We start from the raw sequence: 21,219 nt of genomic DNA on the forward strand, positions 1-21,219 counted from the left end.
CAATTTCATACAATATATATAGTAGGGGGTCCCTGCTCTATCTCTCCATCAGTTTGGGGGTCCTTGGACTGAACAACGTTGAAGACCCCTGCTGTAGAGAAAGATAGAGCGGTGATCATCTGTGGCTGCAGCAACAAAACCAAACATCGTTTCCTCTTTTCAGACTAAAACATCCATTCAATATTTAATGTTCCCTGTGTTCGTTAAACCCGTAACCAGCCTTTAGGGAGGAGTTTAAAATTGATGAATCTCACACATTTTCACATAATTTTAAACTTTATTATTATTCATTGTGACAGGTACAATGCTAAATAGTGCAACTGGCTTTATGTGCAGTTTCATTTTGAGAACAAGTAGGTTCCATAGCTTGCATAGAATATATTCAATATCTATACAAACACATCACAAGAACATTCTTTTCAATATATACAGACATTTATTCAAACATTTTTCATTTGCATAATCAATATGCACAGGCATTGAATTGAACACTGTTGTGTTCATTTGTTTTTGATACATCTTTGACTAAAATGCTGATACAAATCCCATGAAAAATATATTTAGCTTCCCTTCCTTTCTACAATGTATCTTGGAAAGCATGAAGGAGTGAGTGTATGCTATCGTGAACAGGTGTGAACTTCAATCCATCTGAACTACATCCACAAACAATCGAAAATAACAGTTCAACACAGGTCTTAAAAAGACTAATTTTTATAAAATCACAAAGTAGCACATTTTGTTTAAATTGTTATTTTTTCAGAAATGTTTGTTTATGTATAAAAAAGGAGGACATTAATGAAACATAGTGGTTGTGTTTTGAGTACCCTTATTACACTGTTTATACAAGTACAAGAGAGGAAAATGCAAAATGTTTCAAAACAACTTATATCTTAATAACGTAATCTTTTAAAAAATATTTCCTGCTTGACAAACTTACAAAGGAAACCTTGCATGTTTTTTAAGTCCAAATCAAACTTGTCTTTCTCCTATTACCAAAAATCCCATGCCTTGGTAAATGACAGTTTGTCTTTGAACAACGATCCTATTTATTTACCACAATGTTGTAGGCAACAGGACCTTTGAAGGTGAACCCCAGGTAGAAGGTGATGTTTTCATTGCTATGAGGCAGTGAAGGTACATGAAGCGGCATTATCCTGAACTTCTGTTTCTGAGGGCCCTCGAGGTACACCACTCCATCATCAGTCCATCCAGAAACACGTTTTAACAACTTGGCAATCTCAGGCTTCTTCCACACCTCACCACTTAACCACTTCATCCGCTTCTCAGAGAGAGATGTCCCCTTTACAAGTCCTTCAAACTTTCTCTTGTGGATAAATTTGTCCAATCCATTTCCACTGCCCAGAAAGAAATGGGTGTAAAGTCTTCTCTTCCGTGGAAGAATGTCCTTCATCTTGGTCCAGTAACTTTTCTCCATGTGTTGAACAGCTGATTGGACAATTTCATATTTGTCTTCCCTCTCAGGGTTTGTGTCTTTATCCTCGGGCCAGAACAGTAAGGTAAGTAGGAACAAGGAACTTGGTTGACATTTCTTTTTGTCAGCTGGGAACTGACGACAAAGGTCCTGAAGGACTTTGAGGGAAGGAACTCTCGGAGCCATCGGTGACAAGCAGTTCAGAGTAATGCTGGCCAGTGTGTAATTCACAATATCACGCTGGTCCAACTTTGATTTCAGTGGATTGCTGGGGTAGAGAGAAAGGATTTTGTTTAAAATATCTACTGCAACCTTCTCTTCACCTAGCTTAGAGAGGATGGATGTGACATTACCCCCGCCAAGACGATAGATGACCATGCGTTTTTGAATAGGAGTTAGATTGGCTGCGGTTGACTTGCCAGTTTGAAGAAATGCGGTCGAAAAAGCATCACTGAAGTACTTTCCAAACTCAGAGGATATATTTGCCAACCATTTCAGTGGATTGTTTATGTTTCCATCAGGACTTAAATGAATCTCATCTTCACCTGCAACAGTGTCTGTCTGGAAGTAACTGAGGTCTCCTGAAATCCACTCCAAGGCATCTTCCACTGTCTTGTAAAGCTTTTTCAAACAACCATGGAATGGTTCCCAGTCATCTTTAAGTTCCTCTGGAATGTAATCACTGCACAAGTACTTCAGACATTCTCCATGGCCTCTGGCTCCATTTGCAAAAAGCTGCAATGAAAATATCAGCTTGAGCAGGTTGCATCCTACTTCAGCTTCAGCAAAATATCCATAATTGTTTATCCTTTCCATATCTGCTGCAGCTGCTCTCTCACAATCTTGAAAACACTGCATGGCTTTCAGTGCAGTCTTCACAGCATCTGCTGTATTTTTGGCAGTGTTTGGTTTGGAGTCATTGTCAATGGCTTTGCATTTGGCTTGGAACCATTTTTTGTACACCTGTCCTTTTGTGTCAAGTATGTGTGAGTTGTTTGGCAGCTGTCTTGCTGCCGTGTCTGCCCAGTGTTCCGCCTCTTCGAACATTTCATATTTATAATGAAGACGAGCAAGTTGTTGTGCAAAGAATGGATCATCATGGAAACGCTTGAAAGCTTCCTTGAGTAACTCAATTGCTTTGTCTGGTTTTTCGTTTTTACACACATGCTCAATCAGAGGAGAGAAAAAACTGTCACATTTATCTCCTTTGCTTATTCTGGATCTCCTTATGAGAAGGGCTCTCAAGAACGACAGATAATCTTCCTTTCCAAATCTGTGCTCGAAGAGCACATTCTCGCAGAGCAATTTCATTGCCAAACCACTGTGGGTCTGTTGGCTTCCAAGAAGTTGTTGGAGAATTTCCTTTGCAACAAGTGGGTGAATGATTCTGATAGATTTAATGTGGGTCTTCTCATCTCTGAGGTGAAAGAAGACGAGTTTAGCCTGATCACTGAGTTGTCTCTCAAACTCATACTGGTGAAACCTTTCCATTGACATTTTCAAAGCTAGCAAGGCTTCGCAGTGGGACTGAGAGATGAAAGAGTTCGGAATGTAACTGTTAAGTAGTGCTACATAGTGAATGAGGCGGGTGACAGCAGATTCATGGTCAATGTCTTGGAGCAAATGCTTCACAAACTGTTGAACATATTCCTCAGTGAATTCTTCACTCATCAGAACAAAAGTCAGGATGAACTGATACTCGTATTGTTCTTCGAGCTTCTCTCGTTTTCTAACAAACATTCGCTTCTCTTTAGCAGACAGTTTGTGAGTGACAGAGACATTTTGTAAGGGAGACTCCTTGCATCTTCTCTCTGGGTCATAGGATCGACTGCAGCCCAACAAAATGAAACACGGTGTTCCGTACTGGAATTGTTTGCTGTTAATTGCAACCTGTAATTCATTCCTGAGATCATCTAGATATTCGTTGTCTGAGTCTTCAATGAGGAGCAGCACTGGAAGACACCTCTGTGGATCCTTTTCTTCATATTCTCTGAGGTCAACAGCATGCTGCGCAACGTCTGAAGCTGAGTATGAAGGCTTCACAACTGCACATCTTAGGTCTCTCCGGTTTTTCCACAACACTTGTCTTGCCACAGTACTTCCACCACTTCCTGGATGATGGTAGATGCTTATACTCTTCACCGGAGTCTGTTCTGCATTGTACTTCAAGGCATTCTTGAGAAGTTCGGAGACATCTTTATAAGCATCTCTTTCAATTACCTCTCCAACATGCTTGTGTTCAGCAAGCCAGAAATTCAGCCAGGTCACTCTCCCACCACGTAGGAACTGCTGTTCAACGTTTTCTTTCTCCTCACTGATGAAGTTTTCGGTTGTTTCATCACAATGATTGACAGTCAGAATTTCTAGAGAAGCCATCTCTTCCTCTTTGTTTGTCTCAAGTAGGCAGATCCCTTTCACAAAGACAGGCAAATGTTTGCTGTTACAGGCTTTTACAGGTTGTACATTCTGCACAGTTGCATTAACATGACTCATTTTCATCCCAACAACACTGAAGTTGTTCACGGTTTCTGTTCCACACGATCCCTGTGCAAAGCTTTGCCACCTCAGGAAGTTACTCTCCGATTCACAGATGCAGATGATGTCATCATGGCCTTCCATGTCTGTGAAAAACTCATAAAAGGTGTGCAACAATGGTTTCTCAACTGGTGATGTGAGAAGAAAAATGACCTGGAATGCCCCTTTTGGCAAGATATGTTTACAAATCAAAGACACAGATTCCCTTAAGAGGGTTATTTTTGTCTTGATCCAAGTCATCTCTTCACATGGTGTATCATTTCCTCTGAAGTCAGAACGGCCATTACAGAAGATCCAGCTGGTTTGATCAAACAGATGCAGGTTGCTAGTGAACTCTTTGATGCTTGTCTCGCTGGACTTCCTGTAGCTCTGCAGAGAGTGCATGTTTGCAGCATGATGCTGAAGGTATCTGTTGCAAAGACCTGATACCTTTGATTCAGGGTCAAAGTCAAACACGCAGAATATCTTCATGTTAAGCAGCCAGTCAATGTGACAAAGATCATCAGGTTTGAATTTGTTTGTGACAAGTATTAACAATTTTTCATTTTCAATGAACTTCTTCCCACTGGTCATTAGCATTGTGAGTTTCCTTCCAAGGTCTTGGCCGACCAGTGGAGCGTTGTGGAACTGATTTCTCTCTGCTTCTTCTCTCTGAGCATCACGATCCTTGACTCGCTGGATGAATTCACTCAAATCTTTGTCCAACACAGGCTCTGTTTTTGAACCCACCCTCCGCAGAGTTGATTCCTTTTCGAATTGTACTTTATTGGCCGACTTATTGAAGTAGGGCAGACGGACTGCATACCACTTGCTCTTAACAATGCTGATCGAAGGTACAATGTCAACCTCCACCACATACATCTTTTCTGTACTTTCCCGATCCATAACATCAATAAATCTTGGTGGTCGCACACACTGGCGCACATGTTCTGCGTCAGATGAGAAACTCCTTTCAATGTAGTCCAAAGCATCTACATATACGTCCCTTTCTTTCACAGGGATGCCAACTACCTCACCGTGCATGTATCCTGTGTCCTCCCTGCTGTCCATCACACCAAAGTGTATTGTGCCATTTGATCTGATATTCATGCAGCCAGTTGCAAATTTAAGAACCTCTTTGGCAAACTTGGCTTGGAGCCTCACGCGATCCAATCCGGCAGCTACAGTTAGAGACTTAAATTCATGGCATGGCTGTATCAAATTAAAAGCGCCTGACTCAGGTTGCAGGACCCTGTGCTTAAAATATATGTGATCATCCCCCTCTTGATCAAATGGTCTTGGTTTGCAGTCTTCCTTTGTTTGGCTCTCCTCCAAGCCTCCCACATGAACTTGTGCTGAAGGGGCTTCACTTGCAACTTGACATTGAACTGATTTTTGAACGTTTTCCTGCTCCAGCTCAGTTTTGTTAGCAATGTCGGGTTTTTTCTTCTCCTGAGATTTTTGCTGGGATTTGAGGAGCTCATCTCTTTTTTTAATTATCAAATGAGCAGGGCCTAACTTCATGCAAATCTTTGTCTTCAAAAAGTCCTCATCCAGTGTTATAAGGATCTCTCCATCTACTTCTTCCTCAAAGAGCTTTTTAGTGTATTTTTCATTTACACCAATGGATCTTAGCCAGTTGCTCACTTGAGTTTCAGTCCAATTCTTGGGTGACTGGCAAAGTTCATCTGCTAAATAGTGACAAGAGACACAAGAGCAATAGGTTTAATTACCTATAGAATCAGAGATACACTATAGTTACCCTATATACAACAGCAATGATTTTAATTAGCAAATTTAGACATCTTTGGTGGTAGTGCATACTTAGTGAGTTAGTCCTTATCTTAATTTTTTTATTTCCCAAACCTGTCTATGGACTTGATGGACTATGGCTTCACCTAAACCTGGAGCAACTTTAATCCACTTAAACATGGACATAATATTATCTTCTAAAACATTATGTGTTTTATTTGCTCATACAGCAGACACATGGGATCATTAGCATTCATTTGAACTAATGTTTCTGTCCCCTCTGCTAGCTTTGGTCTGGTCTCCACCAATCTGAGCAAAAAATGAGTCAAGCAGCTTAATGTTCAACCTCATCCACCAGGTTGTGTTGTTCCTGATGTACAGTGTGTCAGAGGTGAACTACACCCAACAGCACTTTTGCTGAAAACAGCTGACTGCTGTGGCTGACAATGAAGTTGAGGAAAATGAACAGTGAAAATGAATCAGAACACTACAGTTTTACAGGTTTGTAAAATGACAACAGTGACCCTTTTAACATTAGACAATAATTTGGACTCACAGTAAGGTAAAAATATTGGTATATTTTACTGTGCCTATGAATCTTAATTTTCATATAAATAACACCAGGAGATGGTGCATTATTGTTCTCTGCTACATGTACATTGGGCCTAAGGCTGAAACTTGTTTTGTCTGTGTTACATGCCTATGCCAGACAAAAAACCTAAGTTAATTATTTAAAAAAGTATTTTAGTATTCAAGTCAAAAAAAGGAATCACAGCTCGAGATCTCATAAAATATTACTTGTCGATCAACTTACCCATGGTTTTCTTTCTTTTGTCTTCACATTAACAATCTTTCTGTTTATGTATCACCAGCTTCTGTAAATAAAGATGCACACTTCCAATAAGTCCATTATCATGTTGAATTCAGGTAAATGTATGGTTAAAAAAAACTGGCTCACAGGCAGTCACCAACTAACAAGACTTGATGGTGAAACTATCACACTGTTACTTTACAAAGCTAATATAGACATCGGTATTTTTGATTGAAAGAATATTGTGTTAATGTTAACAAGCACATTTATTTTTGATAAGGATCCCCACAAAACTAAATTGACAGTGCTCTCTGGTGGACAAACTCAGTAATGGTGACACTAAATCAATCCAGTCCATCAGGTGATGATCGTTGTAAAGGTGATCGATGCTATAAAACATACTGCTGCTCTAAACATGGTAGCAAACTCAGTTGTGTGGTGTGAAAGGTTATTACTGCCTCCAGTACAACAAATGTAAAAGATTAGTCTGGAGAGTTGACTTTGACTTTTGAACTAAAAAAAATAAACAAAGCTATGTAGAAAAAGAAAAAAGGGAAGGGAGAGACATTTAGACACTTAATGTCGACTTTTTAAGAATACGATTTGTTTTGAGATTAAGGTTAGTAGGCCTATAAGGCTTGGATTAGGACGAACAGGGCATGTGATGGTTAAAACAGTCAAAATAGGTAGTTGGTAATTTTGTTAGCTAGCAGACAATCACAAAAGTGAACCGGTCTTTTTCCTCTCTGTCATAAACTACCCCAGATTTGACAAATGTAGGTATAATGTTTCTTTTTTTTAACTTTATTTATTGGTTTTCACAATTGAAAATGAAACCTCTTACATACAGACGTATATGAACAAATGGTTTGTCCAGGGGACAAACAGAAAAGAAAAAATTAAATAATAATAATTTAAAACAAAAAAAAAAATATATATATATATATATATACACATCATTGTCATCAATAAAACAAAACAACAAAAAAACAGACAAAACAAAAAGTGTGTGTGAGAGAACATTCATGTGGTTTTCAGTAATGATAAATGACAATATATACTGTACATGACATATAGAACAAAACTTCCCACCTGTTCAAGCAGGTATGTAATAAAAGGTTGCCATATCCTGCTGAAGTTTTCATTAGGACTTTGCAGAACCAGTCTGATCTTTTCTAGCTTCAAGAGTTGCAGCGTATCTCTAACCCAATGTTTATAGGAGGGCGGGGCAGCCTGTTTCCAATTAAGTAAAATTATTCTTCTCGCTAAGAGGGTGACAAAAGCAATGCGATCAGATTGTGCTAGACCATTGAATACCAAATATAGCCGTGAGCGGGTTCGGCTCTATTGGCCTTTTAAATATCTTGGGTAGGGCATCAAATATGGACGACCAGTAACCCGAGAGTCTCGGACAGGACCAGAACGTATGAGCTAATGTTGCAGGTGAAAAATTGCATCCGTTACACGAATCATCAATTGTTGGATACATCTTCACGATTCTAGCTTTAGACAAGTGCAGTCTGTGTGTTACTTTGAATTGAAGTAGGCCATATCTGGCAGATTGATGAGGAGTGTATCCTTGTAAATATATCTGACCATTCAGTATCTGTGATTTGTAAATTCAGATCAGCCTGCCATGCTTCTCTCAATGCATCAAGAGATGCTGTCTGTAAAGATTAGAGTTTCATATACATAATGGATATTATGCCTTTATTAGATGGAGCTGTTGGGAACAGAGTATCCATGGGCTTTTGTTCAGGGATTGCGGGAAATGATCTAGTTTGGTTACGAATCCAATCTCGGACCTGTAGAAATCTTAAAAAATGTGATTTTGGTAAATCAAATATAGCTCTGAGCTGGTCAAATTAAGAAAAATACCTGCTATGTACAGATCTTTAAATGAGACAATACCTTTCTCAAGCCAGACTAAGAAAGAGTCGTGCTCAAGTGAGGGGGGAAACTGATGATTTACCACAATTGGGGCACAAAGCGAGCTAGCCTGCCAACCGAAGTGTTTTCGCACCTGAGCCCAAATACGTAGAGAGAATGATAGACAAGGGGGGCAATAGAGGCACGGCGTGGTGTGATAGGCATTGCTGAATACAACAAGGCTGGGAGGGATAATGGGAGGCTCGCATCAGCCTCCATTTGGACCCAGGCAGGGGTTTCGTTGTTAGCATAGGTTTGAAGCCAGTAAGCCAAGGCTCTCAGGTTACTTGCCCAATAGTATAGTTGGAAATGAGGTAAAGCCATCCCACCCACCGATTTGGGTCTTTGTAAAAATTCCTTACGGATATGAGGTGGTTTCTTATTCCAAATGATGTGAAAAAAAAGATTTGTTGATAAAGATTGGTATAGTTTGGAACAGGTATAAGAATTTGGGTAATATGTTCATTTTTATTAGGTTAATTCTGCTAGCTAATGAGATAGGAAGAGAAGACCATTTGTCGAAGGCCATCTTGGTGTGTTCTAAAAGAGGAGTAAGATTAAGTTTAAAAAGATCTGAGATTTTCCGAGTTACAACTATACCAAAGTATGTGAATTTATCAGTAGTCACCTTAAAAGGATAGGAATTAAAAGAAAGTGATTGTGCAGCAGAGTTGACAGGAAAAAGCTCACTTTTTTAAGCATTAATCTTATACCCAGAAAGCTCGGTAAAACGATCCAGTGTAGTCATAATGTGAGATAAAGTATTCTGGGGATCGCTAATATATAACAATAAATCATCAGCATATAATGATAGCTTATGTTCTTTTCATCTCCTTAAAATGCTGCGAAACTCAGGTGAGGAGCGCAGTGATGTTGCGAGAGGTTCGATAGTTATCGCGAATAAGAGGGGGGACAATGGGCATCCTTGTCTCGTGCCACGTTGCAACGGAAAATATTGGGAGTCCATATTATAAGTGCGTACTGACGACATTGGGGATTTATATAACAATTTTAACCATGATATGAATTTTGGACCATATTTAAATCTCTCTAGACACTGAAAAAGGTAGCCCCATTCGACCCTATCGAACGCTGTTTCAGCATCCAGAGAGATAATTACTTAGGGTATTGGCCGATTGGGATCCGCGTTCTGCATGATATTTAAAAGCCTACGAATATTAAAACCAGTTTGATCAGTTTGATTTGAATGAGGTAATTTCTTCTGCATCTCAGTTGTTACCAGTTACAATGGAAAAGAACAGACTTTACATGCACACGGAGCCCCCGCTGAACATTGTGTATTTTTCTGTGACCACCACATGAACTTTGTGAGAATAGTTTAATATCAACGGAGCTGATTGATCGACTCGTAGTTTTTTCCCTTGGGAATAAGGTGTTTTTATTTTACTCTCATTTTGTATTATACTTAGTGTGATTTCATACTCTACTGCAGTGCTTTTTTCCCCTTTTTTTCTCTTTTTGCTACAAATACCGCACTTGCACTTTTAATTTAGTTTTGTTAATTCATATATCTTTATCGTATCAGCTCTGTGTGTAGTCTGTATTCAAAGAACACTTTGCACTAATGTTGTGGTCCAGGCAAAACTTGGAAACCCATTACTCGGGGGTTCCTCATAGTGCTGTATATTATTCAGCCTGGGGTGTGGATAATGTTTTTGGTGTCCTAGTTGTTACTGTGATCTACCTGCTAAACTAGGATTTAGACTAGGCTTAGTATGCCCAGTGACTTAATTTGGGGTAGTTTATTCCTGTCGTTCGGGGACAGGATAGGGGAGGGTAAGCGCTGCTGTTTATATTTTTCTTGTTTCATTTTCCTTTTGTTGGATGATTGGAGTCTAGGTTTATTTTCTCATACAACTGCCTGCATTTTGACTCATTCCCCCGCACTCAGCACCTGCTATTTAATCACTTTCCGGCTTTGCGGCTCTCATGTCTAGTTCACTTAAACTTATAACTTGGAATGTCCAGGGACTGGGCCATGTAATTAAAAGGAAGAAGATTTTAACATATTTGAAAAAACAAAAATGTGATATAGCATTACTTCAGGAAACCAGGCTATCTGATACAGAACATTTGAAACTTAAGAGGGACTGGGTAGGCAAAGTTTACTTTTCCTCCCATTCAAAGAATAAAAAAGGTACAGCCATTCTTATAAATAAGAACCTTCCCTTCATCTTGGAACATGAAGAAAAGGACTCAGAGGGGAGATTTATTTTGATTAAGGGTTCGATTCTTGGACAACATATAACTATTCTCAATATTTATGCACCAAATATTGATTCACCCCAGTTTATGTCGCAAATGATTTTGATGTTTAACCATCACTGCAAGGGCTTGGGCTTCCTAGCCGGCGATTTGAATTGTATAATGAACATCTCTCTGGATAAATCCTCTCCTGCAAACAAGTCTAACCCGAGAGCATCTGCTGTCCTTAAAAACTTATACACAGATACCGGATTGATAGATATATGGCGACATTTAAATCCTAAAAGGAGAGACTACACGTTTTATTCAAATCCCCATAACTCGTATTCTAGACTAGACTATTTTTTTATTCCCAAAGACTTTTTACACTCTGTCCAGACTTGCTGTATAGATTCTATTGTCTTATCAGACCACGCTCCGGTACATCTATGCATTAACCCATTATTTAACATTCCTAGAACTCCCATTTGGAGATTCAATTCATCATTTTTAAATAGTGACTCTTTTTGCGTTTTTGTCCGGAACAACTTATCACAATTCTGGCTCGACAATAAAAGCTCTCCAGTGTCCTCTGCCACAATTTGGGATGCAGCTAAAGCCACTTTACGTGGTTACCTTATATCCTACAGCTCTCATCAGAAAAAGGTTTTAGAGGAAAACAGAAAGAATCTTGAAAAATAATTGACTAGGCTGGAGCAGATACATAAACAGTCACCTACTCTAGCAAACTTAAAGGCGCTAGTCGCTGTTAAGACTGCACTTAACTTGGATCATACTCGCCATGTTCAGAAACTGTTACTTTACACTAAACAGAAATATTATGAATTTGGCAATAAGTCCAGTCGCCTGCTTGCCCACCAACTGAAAAATCTAAATAATGATCGCTCAATTAATATGATAAGAACACAGAATGGGGATGTCACACATGATCCAACGATTGTCAAGTAGTACTTTCCGGGATTTTTATAAATCCCTGTATAGTACAGATAAGGCTGACGAGGCTGACATTGCTTCATATTTGAACAATGTCCCTTTACCTACTATTGCGGAGGAGGATCGCTACAACCTAGATGCTGCATTCACTCCAGAGGAGGTCTGGGCTGCAATTCAGTCTATGCCAAATGGGAAGTGTCCAGGCCCCGACGGGTTTCCACTGGAATTTTTTAAGAAATTCTGGCCAGAGATCCGCACAATTTTTATGCCTGCCGTTAATGGTATCTTGAGAGATGGCATGCCCCCCTCCTGGAGATACGCTTCCATTAGTTTACTTCTAAAAAAAGATAAAAACCCTTTAGATTGTTCATCATTTAGGCCTATTAGTCTCCTCAATGTGGACTACAAAATTATGGCAAAGGTACTGGCTCGGAGATTGGAAAACATCCTTCCGAAAATAATAAACCCAGATCAAGCGGGGTTTGTAAAATCAAGATATGGCACAGACAATGTACGTCGCGTTCTTAATATTGTTCAATATCTTAACGCACACAAAAATCCAGCACTTATAGTCTCCCTTGATGCCGAAAAGGCTTTCGACCGGGTTGAATGGTCTTTTCTGTTTCCGGTGTTAGCAAAATTCGGCCTGGGCTCTAATTTCATTAACATGATTAAAACCTTCTATACAGACCCAATAACCACAGTTAATACAAATGGTTTGATGTCTGATGGCTTCCAGGTGCGCAGGGGTTGCAGACAGGGGTGCCCCCTGTCACCTTTACTGTTTATACTGTTTATTGAACCTCTGGCCGAGGCCATCAGAACTAACCCTGATATATTTGGGATTGGGGTGGGTGAGGAAAACCACATTATTTCCTTATTTGCAGATGATGTCCTTTTATATATTTATAAACCTGAGAAATCAATTCCGGCAGTTTTGAAATCAATAGCCACATTCAGTGCCCTGTCGGGTTATAAGATCAACCTGGGGAAGTCGGTTGTTACACCCTTTGATATCCCCCAGGATATGTCTATACAATCTCCTTTCCAAGTGTCCAGGAGGGGTTTTAAATATTTAGGTATCTTTGTCACCCCTGATTTAAATAATCTGTTTGAAACTAATTACTCACCTCTAATTCAAAGGGTTAAGAACGATCTGACAAAATGGGCCTCGATACCAACTTCTTTCCTCGGGAGAATCAACACTATAAAAATGAATATTCTTCCTCGATTGAACTATTTATTTCAAAATCTCCCGTGCTACCTGACCTCTGCATTTTTTAAGTCTCTGAATTCTCATGTATCTCGCTATATCTGGAACAATAAACATCCAAGAGTTAAGTTCTCTACTCTTACTAAGCCAAAGGATCTCGGAGGCTTGTCATTGCCTTCTCTACAACTATACTATTGGTCAGCACAACTTAAAATGATGTCAGAGTGGTTTTTGAATAGGAAAGATTCCTTATGGTTGGGTCTTGAATCTCAATCTTGTTATCCCAGAAAACTTACTTCCCTTCCATTCATCAATAATATAGATCATTTAAATCATCTCAAGAATAACATAATTGTTTATAACACACTACTAGTCTGGCGAGACGTGAGGAAATACCAGAATATTCCTCCTGTTCTCTCTCTCCGATCTCCCCTGGCTCTGAATCCAGATTTACCAGCACAGATTAGGAGTATTGGTCTGATGGAGTGGGCATCTAAGGGCCTATCTAATTTTATGGACCTGTTGGACTCCGACTCTGTTAAACCATTTGAGCAAATCAGGGCTGATTTTAATATTCCTCACAAAGACTTTTATAAGTATCTCCACATTCGTCACTTCATAGGGTCCCTTCTGAGGACAGGCAAGATTCGCATGGGACTGTCAGAGTTGGAAAACACAATAATTCTGGCTAAGTCTCCCAAAAAACTGATATCAAAGATTTATGTTTCACTTTTTTATTTTGAATCTTCAGGTTATGACTCTTTGAAGCCGGTATGGGAGCGCGACCTGGAGGTGACGTTTAACCCTATAGACTGGGACAAGATCTGTAGTGGGGTTTTCCCCAAATGTACCTCAATCTCCATACATGAACAGAACTTTAAATTTTTTTTTAGAACCTATTACACACCTGTTCGCCTCCAGAGAATGTTCCCTGACACCTCTAACCTTTGTTATAAATGTAAAGTACATAAAGGTACATTTATTCACTTGTTTTGGTCATGCGACCTTATACAGACTTTCTGGAAGGGGGTACACTCTGTAATTCAGGAGGTCACGGGTAAAATATTCTTGCTGACTTCCTCTTTCTGTCTCCTCAGTCATACCCCAGACAATCTCTTTGATGCGGACACTAATTCTTTGTTGATAATTCTTTTATTTTTGGCTAAAAAATGTATTTTGCTGAGGTGGTCAACCCCTCAGGTCCCTACAGTCGACATGTGGATATCGCAGATTTCTGCTCTTTTCCCCATTGAGAAGTTGACCCACGACCTCAATCACAAATCAGTCAGGTTTTGGAAGATCTGGGAACCGGTGCATTCATTCTTACAAAAGCCATAACTCATATTCTTTTTCTGGAAGGGGAGGACTAACTGCTCTTTTATTTTATTTGTTTCATTCTTTTTATTTTATATACGCTATTCCCTTGTCTATCTCCTGTCATCCTGCTGATTGTGTATGTATGTATGTTTGTGTATACACGGATGTATGTGTGTATATATGTATGTGTGTAAATATATATATATATATATATATATATGTGTATATGTATATATGTATATATGTATGGGTATGTGTATGTGTGTATATAAATATATGTATATATGTGTGTAAGGATATATACTGCAGTGCTCATTGTTAGTTTGGGGTGGGATTTTTGTTGTTGTTCTGTTTGTTTTGAACAAACATTTTCTAATGTTTGTTCTATAAAATGGTTAAAAACCAATAAAAAGAATATTAAAAAAAAAAAAAAAAAAAAAACAGTTTGATCAGGAGAGATAATCGAAGGTAGGGTAGCTTCTAGGCGGTGAGCCAAGACCTTGGCTAACAATTTGCAGTCCACGTTCAGGAGTGATATTGGACGGTAAGACCCACAGCTAAGGGGATCCTTACCCTTTTTCAATATAACTGAGATAGAAGCCTGAGAGAGTGTGGGTGGAAGTTGGCCCTTGACAAAGGATTCCTCAAAAAGAGTGAGTAAAATTGGCAGCAACTTATCTCCAAATCTTTTAAAGAATTCGACCGTGAAACCATCAGGTCCTAGAGCTTTAGCATTCTGCATACTGTAAAGAGCTGATCTAGTTTCCTCCACAGACAGAGGTTCTTCCAATTGCTCCATAAATCATTCACTTATATGAGGCAAGTCCATGCTCTGAAAAAATGACTCTAGCCTAGAAGGGTTGTGGATCACCTCAGAGGTGTAAAGGGAGGAATAAAATGCTTTAAACTCATTATTTATCTCCTGCTCGTCATTAGAGATCTGACTGTCATGTTTACGGACAGGGGCGTCGTTAGGCCTGAAGCCCCCCTAAAATGTTGTTCAGCCCCCCCAAATAATTATTGGGATTTAAAAAAAAAAAAATTAAAATAAAAAAAATAAAAAAATAAACTATTGTTTTACACATGGATGGACAAGTTATTTATAACTCTAACATGCTACATATGTGAGTGCGTTTCTGGTTTGTATGTTTTCTCCCCCTTGAAATTACAATCCAATAGCCTCTCATCATACTTAACAATAAAAGACCGGGCACTAGGACCTTGGGGAGTCTGTATCGCTGCTGCGCTGGCTTTCTCTCTCTGTCAAGTATCGTCTCTCATCAAGACAGCAGGATTACAGCCAAGGAGTTTAGCTCATAGTAAATTATGCACGGAGTGAAATTGTAAGTACAGGTGGTTACAGAATGTGGCTAACTGTAGTTTCTAACGTTTGTTACCTGCTTGAATTTAGGTTTACTTGAGGCAAATGAAAGGGAATATTGTAATGAGCTATGTTAACACTAAGCTAGCTAGCTAGCTATTTTGTTAGAAAATTTCTCCAGTGAGCAAGAGTGTGAACGAGCAAATTTGAAATGTAAGAAATAACTATCGACAGCTCTCTATTCTTTGCATTAATATCTATCTCTAGTATTTTAAAACAATAATATCAGTGCCTATAGAATGTTGATGTTTATAATCATTTAATGCTAGTCAAAACTAGTATATCCGTCTTTCCTTAACAAGCAGGAAAATTATTTCTCTCTATTTGAGAAAAGTTCATATTTGTGTTGTCAAATTTCACAATGACCCTGAAATTCTGTCTCTTCTGTAATCTTATACTGAATGAATGCAAGCAAAGATACAGAGAAAAATCACAGTCTTTCTGATTGAACCAATCTATGGACTGTCTGAAACAATGGATATCCGCAGCCCCAAATGAGCTCAAAAAAAATTGGCGCGTGTTGCGCGCGCAAACATTCAACTTCATTAGGGGCTAAGCCCCCCCTTTCTTTCAATCCTAGAAACGCCCCTGTTTACGGATATTTGTGATCAGGGTAGAGGCTGTGAACTGCCTAATCTGTTGAGCAAGAGTCTTGCCTGCCTTATCTGAGTGTTCATACAGATTAGAGCGAGATTGAAGCAGTAGTTGCTCTGTATAATGGGTGGTCATCAAGTCGAACTCTGTCTGCAGAGCTGACCTCTCCTTTAAAAGTTCAGGGGTGGGAGCAGTTGAATATTTACAGTACAGCTGATGAATTTGGTCTGTAAAATCTTTAAGGCGCTGTTTTCTATTCCTGCCCTCCCAGGTGGTGTATGAAATAATCTCTCCTCTCAAAAAAGCTTTAAGCGATTCCCAAAGAGTGGACTTGCTAACATCTGGTGTATCCTTCATGGATAAGAAAAAATCTATTTGTGTGTTTATATGGTTAACAAACTCTTCATTAGTGAGTGAAGTATTGCTGAAGCGCCATGGGCGCCGATTTACTTTCTTAGGGAAGGATATTTGCAAAACTACAGGCCCATGATCAGAAACCACGATACTTTCATACCTGCAATCTCTGACTGAGGTCAGCAACTGGCTATCAATTAAAAAATAATCAATGCGCGAGTAGGAATGATGCACAGGGGAGAAAAATGAATAACGTCTTAGATCAGGGTACAGGAAACGCCAGGGATCAATCATATTGTATACTTGAAGGAAGGAAGTAATAATCTTCGCTGATCTTGTTACCCACCCTTTACATAATCTGTTATGATCAGAGGACGTGAGATGGGTTTTTTGAAGGAAAACGTTATTATTAACATCACGACTTCTCAAATGGGATAAAACTCTATTACGTTTGATAATGTGATTAACTCCCTTGGTGTTCCAACTAATACAGTTCACAGTAATATCATCATTACTCCTGGTCAGCACTGAATTAACCATAATCAGAGGTAGACAAGAATTTGACTGCTTTTAAAGAATCCACAGGATATCGCTGACACTGCCACACATCCATTAATACAAAATAATAAGTTATACATACAGACAGAAAAAACGTTATGCCACCTTCCCCAAATTACCTCTCCCCAAACGAGAGGTAAGAAGCCCAATACACACTTGGTACTCTTCCATTGCGCTTTCATACCCAGAGAAAAAACAACAACAAAAAACACACTGCTCCTTAGAGTGTTATATGTTTCAGTAGTCACAACTAAAGAAAAACAAAAATCCCTGCCTTAAATATCCAGATATAAACATGGAAAACCACTCATCATAATAAAGGGAACTAAATAGGCTAAATCTAGGTATAATGTTTCTTAACCAGGACCTGGGTCGTTATGGTGTCGATGTGAAAAAGCATGTACCATTTTTCAGAGGTGTAAAAAGTACTAAATTATTGTACTCAAGTAAAAGTACCTTTACTTTGATTAAATTTTACTTAAGTACAAGTAAAAGTACTAAAAATCTACTCAAGTAAAAGTAAAAAGTAGTTCATTTAAAATGTACTTTAAGTAAAAGTTACTTAGTTACTTCCAACAACTTGACACTCCTATACAGTGCAAAAAAGGACAAGGGGTCATAAATCCAATCCAAAAACGGTTATTTTTGATTAAAGGAGATCTTTACAAATGTAAGTGCAATGACACTAAACATGTCAAACATTAAATATTTAACATGTCAACACAAAATTTAAGCACTTTTGGGACATGACAGCTAAAATAAAAAGTTAAAATGCCGCTGTCCCACTGTATATTTAAACTTTTGGTTAAACTTTGGTCCACCTTTCGAGCACTAGTCTACAAACTTCTTGTTGAGTTTGAGCAGCAGCTGATTTTCAGGGTGAGTAGAGCTCATCCGGGCTCGCTTTGCAGTGAACAGCAATCCAGCACAGCTGAAGAGTCACTCGCAGGTGGCCGAGGCAGGTAGGCCAGTAGGCTATTGAGTTTCAGTGTTGTGTGTTGTGCATGAACAAGTTCAAAAGAATGCGTTCATTGAACACGTTCATTTTTATGAGAACGTTGAACTGAACGCAACTTAATGACAAATAATGAATTTGAACGGTGAACACGTTCATATTATCTGAGGTCTAGCTAAAACGTTACGTTATGTTTTCCTTCTCCTGAGGAGAGACGCTGTCTAAAACGAATGCTTGCACCAGGTCGTTTCGATCATTGTTGTGTTTATTTGAAAAGAAATGCAGTCTTACAGGGCAAAATACCATCTGAAAGTTGCAATTCTGTTTTTCAACTTTTTTTTTCGGGGAGTGAAGCTTGCATAGAGCGCCAAATGTGCTAGGGCCGCCCCTGTGTAGCGCAGTGATTCTCTGTATGGTGCGCCCCACCGATGGGGTGCTGAGGCATAACAGGTGGGACGCGCGATCGGGAGGAGAAAATGCGAGGCGGATCTAATATTAAACCGAACTCATGTTTTGACGTCCGCATCTCTTTAACGGTAGAGCAGTAAAAAAATTGCTCTTTCGCCGTAGCCAGGGGTCGGCAACTCGCGGCTCTGCAGCCCCTCCGCAATGGATCCCTGTGCAGTGTTGTGCATGTCGTGCATATTTTTCGCGAACAGTGAACTTTACAATCAGTTTTCATATGTTGAAGGTGCACGTTAGGGAACGCCATACACTTTATGCAGCATCTACCACTGCAGTGAGAATTGCCTTGCGCCCTGAACTATGTTTTTTTTTTTACTTAGTAACGAATGTAATTTTCAATGTAGCGAAGTACAATACTTCGGTTAAAATCTACTTAAGTAAAAGTAAAATTACCCATTTCAAAACTACTCAAAATTACAAAGTACACGAAAAATTACTCAATAACAGTAACGTGAGTAAATGTAATTTGTTACTTTACACCTTTGCCATTTTTGTATATTCACAAATAAAATGAAAATGTTTCACAATTGTAGATTCCAGGGCAGAGACATATTTACATGTATGAACTCTCTCTGTGTGTGTGTGTGTGTGTGTGTGTGTGTGTGTGTGTGTGTGTGTGTGTGTGTGTGTGTGTGTGTGTGTGAGTGTGTGTGTGTGTGTGTGTGTGTGTGTGAGTGAGAGAGAGTGATAAGGGCCACTTTATTGGCCTGCATCAACATACTGAACTTTGTATAAGATTGTTTTACTTGGGTGTGCCTACATTACACAGGGATTACAGAGCCAAACCTGTTACCTTTTGTTCTCCAGAGTATGTGTTAGTATGAAAGTGTAGAAAAAGGACTCATAAAACCTGACTCTTCCCTCAACTCACCTATGGTTTTTCTTTCTTCTGTCATTGCATTAAAAACTTCCTGTTTCTTATCACCAGCATCCATCTATAAAAGAAAATGTGCAGTTAGAAATAAAACATGTATGCGAGAACATCCGCGAGTCAAACATCGTTACAGCACTGAAGAATAGAGTCAGCTTTATGGTAAATGTGGAAACAGCTCCAATGAGACTTGTTAATGTTTCTCTTCCTCTAAAAGTGACACGTGTCAGTATCTGAAACTGGAGATAAAACCTTCAAGATCCCAGAAAACACATCTTCAAAGAATTCAGAATCAGTTTGAGAATAAGAAAGCTTGTACTTACGCCTTTCACAAAATTAAAAGTTTACAGAGTAGAAGTATAAAACATGTCACCGGTAGGGTCTCAGATGAATAAAACACTCACTGGACTTGAACTAGTTGTCAATTTAGAAAAAGAATGGGAGGGACACACGGATTATTGAAAACCTGTTTGGGATTTCTCAGGTCGCTCCCAGTTTCGTTTCTGTGAAAATTGTAAAACTGGACCGAACCATTTCATGTCAGCTGGAAGTGTGCGGAGCATTTATCAGTACATTACTTAGAAAAATAGGTTTGATTTCTAAAAAGGTTTAAGACGCTAATCCATTTCAGATATTTTGAAATGACTCCTCAGATTGGGTGTGGCCCAACCTTTTCACACAGTGAACTTATTGTTGAGGGTTTCTCCAAATTTTAAAGAATGTGTCACCATAGAAAATTCAACAAGGCTGTTGTATAATAATAATAATATTTCCTATTATTATTTATTTGTTTATACTTGTCACGCACAGACCACTGAACCTTTTTACCCCTCCATGGAAGCACCCATGCAGGTGATGAGTTTCAGTAAGGAAGCTGTGAACTGACGATGCTGCAATTAAACACTGGACAAGAAAATATTTTGTATGACGCAGGTGTCATTGATTCAAAATATGTTAAAAAAACAAGTTCGACAGCCTGGTTTGCTTTAGTAGATGAACAAACTGTGAACACCTGGCGACTTTGGTTGTCCTCTGTGTAGTGTTTGTTTTTTTGACGGCACCTGAAGGAAACTTTTTCGTGTGATCGTTCTGTCCTTTAAATGAATCAATATCAGTATGTTCAAATGAAGATGAATTTGAATCAGTTTATTATTTTTGGAAACCCAGCACTATTTCCCACCAGTAATTCAGAAATCCGGATATTCTGAAAAAGGACTCGTAAATCCGGATCTAATAAAAACTGATTCGACGCTGCACTCACCCATGGTTTTATTTCTTCGGTCATCACAATAAAAATAACTGCTGTTTCCTTATCACCGACTTCCTTCTGTAAAAGAAGTATAATTAGAAATTAATATGTCACGATGACCAACAGAAAATTCACCTGCTCCGGACCACGAGGTTATAAAAAATCAAAAATCGTTACAGCACTAAAGAATAGAGTCAAGCTAAAGGGCGGACATTGTTCTTACCTTGGATAAACTCTTCTGGAAGTCAGTTTTTATCCGTGTGTCGCCCTGGATCCATTTAAGAAGCCTGTGCTCCGCTGCATTCTCGAAGCTTCCTCTCCCTGTCGCCCCCCAAAATGTGCAGCGCGACCGTATTCACAGCTTTATGGTAAATGTGGAAACAGTTCCAATGAGACTTGTTCATGTTTCTTCATGCTTTAAAAGTCACATGTTTCAGTGTCTGAACCTGGGGATAAAACCTTCACGATCCCACAAAACCGACACCACATCTTCAAAGAATTCAGAATCAGCGCCAGAATAAGAAAGCGTGTACTTACGGTTTTCAAAAAATAAAAAGTTGACAGGGTAAAGCTTAAAAAATGTCACCACTAGTGTCTCTGATGAATAAAACACTCACTGAACTTGGACTCGTTGTCAATGTAACTATAGAATGGGAGGGAGAGAA

General features: G+C 39.0%; 1 protein-coding gene across 1 annotated transcript; it reads right to left on the reverse strand.

Annotated features, from left to right (window-relative positions):
• Window positions 1–326: 326 nt before the first annotated feature.
• samd9l (sterile alpha motif domain containing 9 like) lies at window positions 327–19,342 on the reverse strand. The gene is made up of 3 exons (XM_061090160.1): window positions 19,306–19,342; window positions 6,513–6,573; window positions 327–5,637 (listed from the first exon to the last, which is right to left on the reverse strand). The coding sequence occupies exons 2-3, from the start codon at window positions 6,514–6,516 to the stop codon at window positions 1,043–1,045; spliced, it is 4,599 nt and encodes a 1,532-aa protein (XP_060946143.1). The 5' UTR covers window positions 6,517–6,573; window positions 19,306–19,342; the 3' UTR covers window positions 327–1,042.
• Window positions 19,343–21,219: the final 1,877 nt, after the last annotated feature.

Source organism: Limanda limanda, chromosome 17 (genome assembly GCF_963576545.1).
Source record: "Limanda limanda chromosome 17, fLimLim1.1, whole genome shotgun sequence".
Classification (NCBI taxonomy): Eukaryota; Metazoa; Chordata; class Actinopteri; order Pleuronectiformes; family Pleuronectidae; genus Limanda; species Limanda limanda.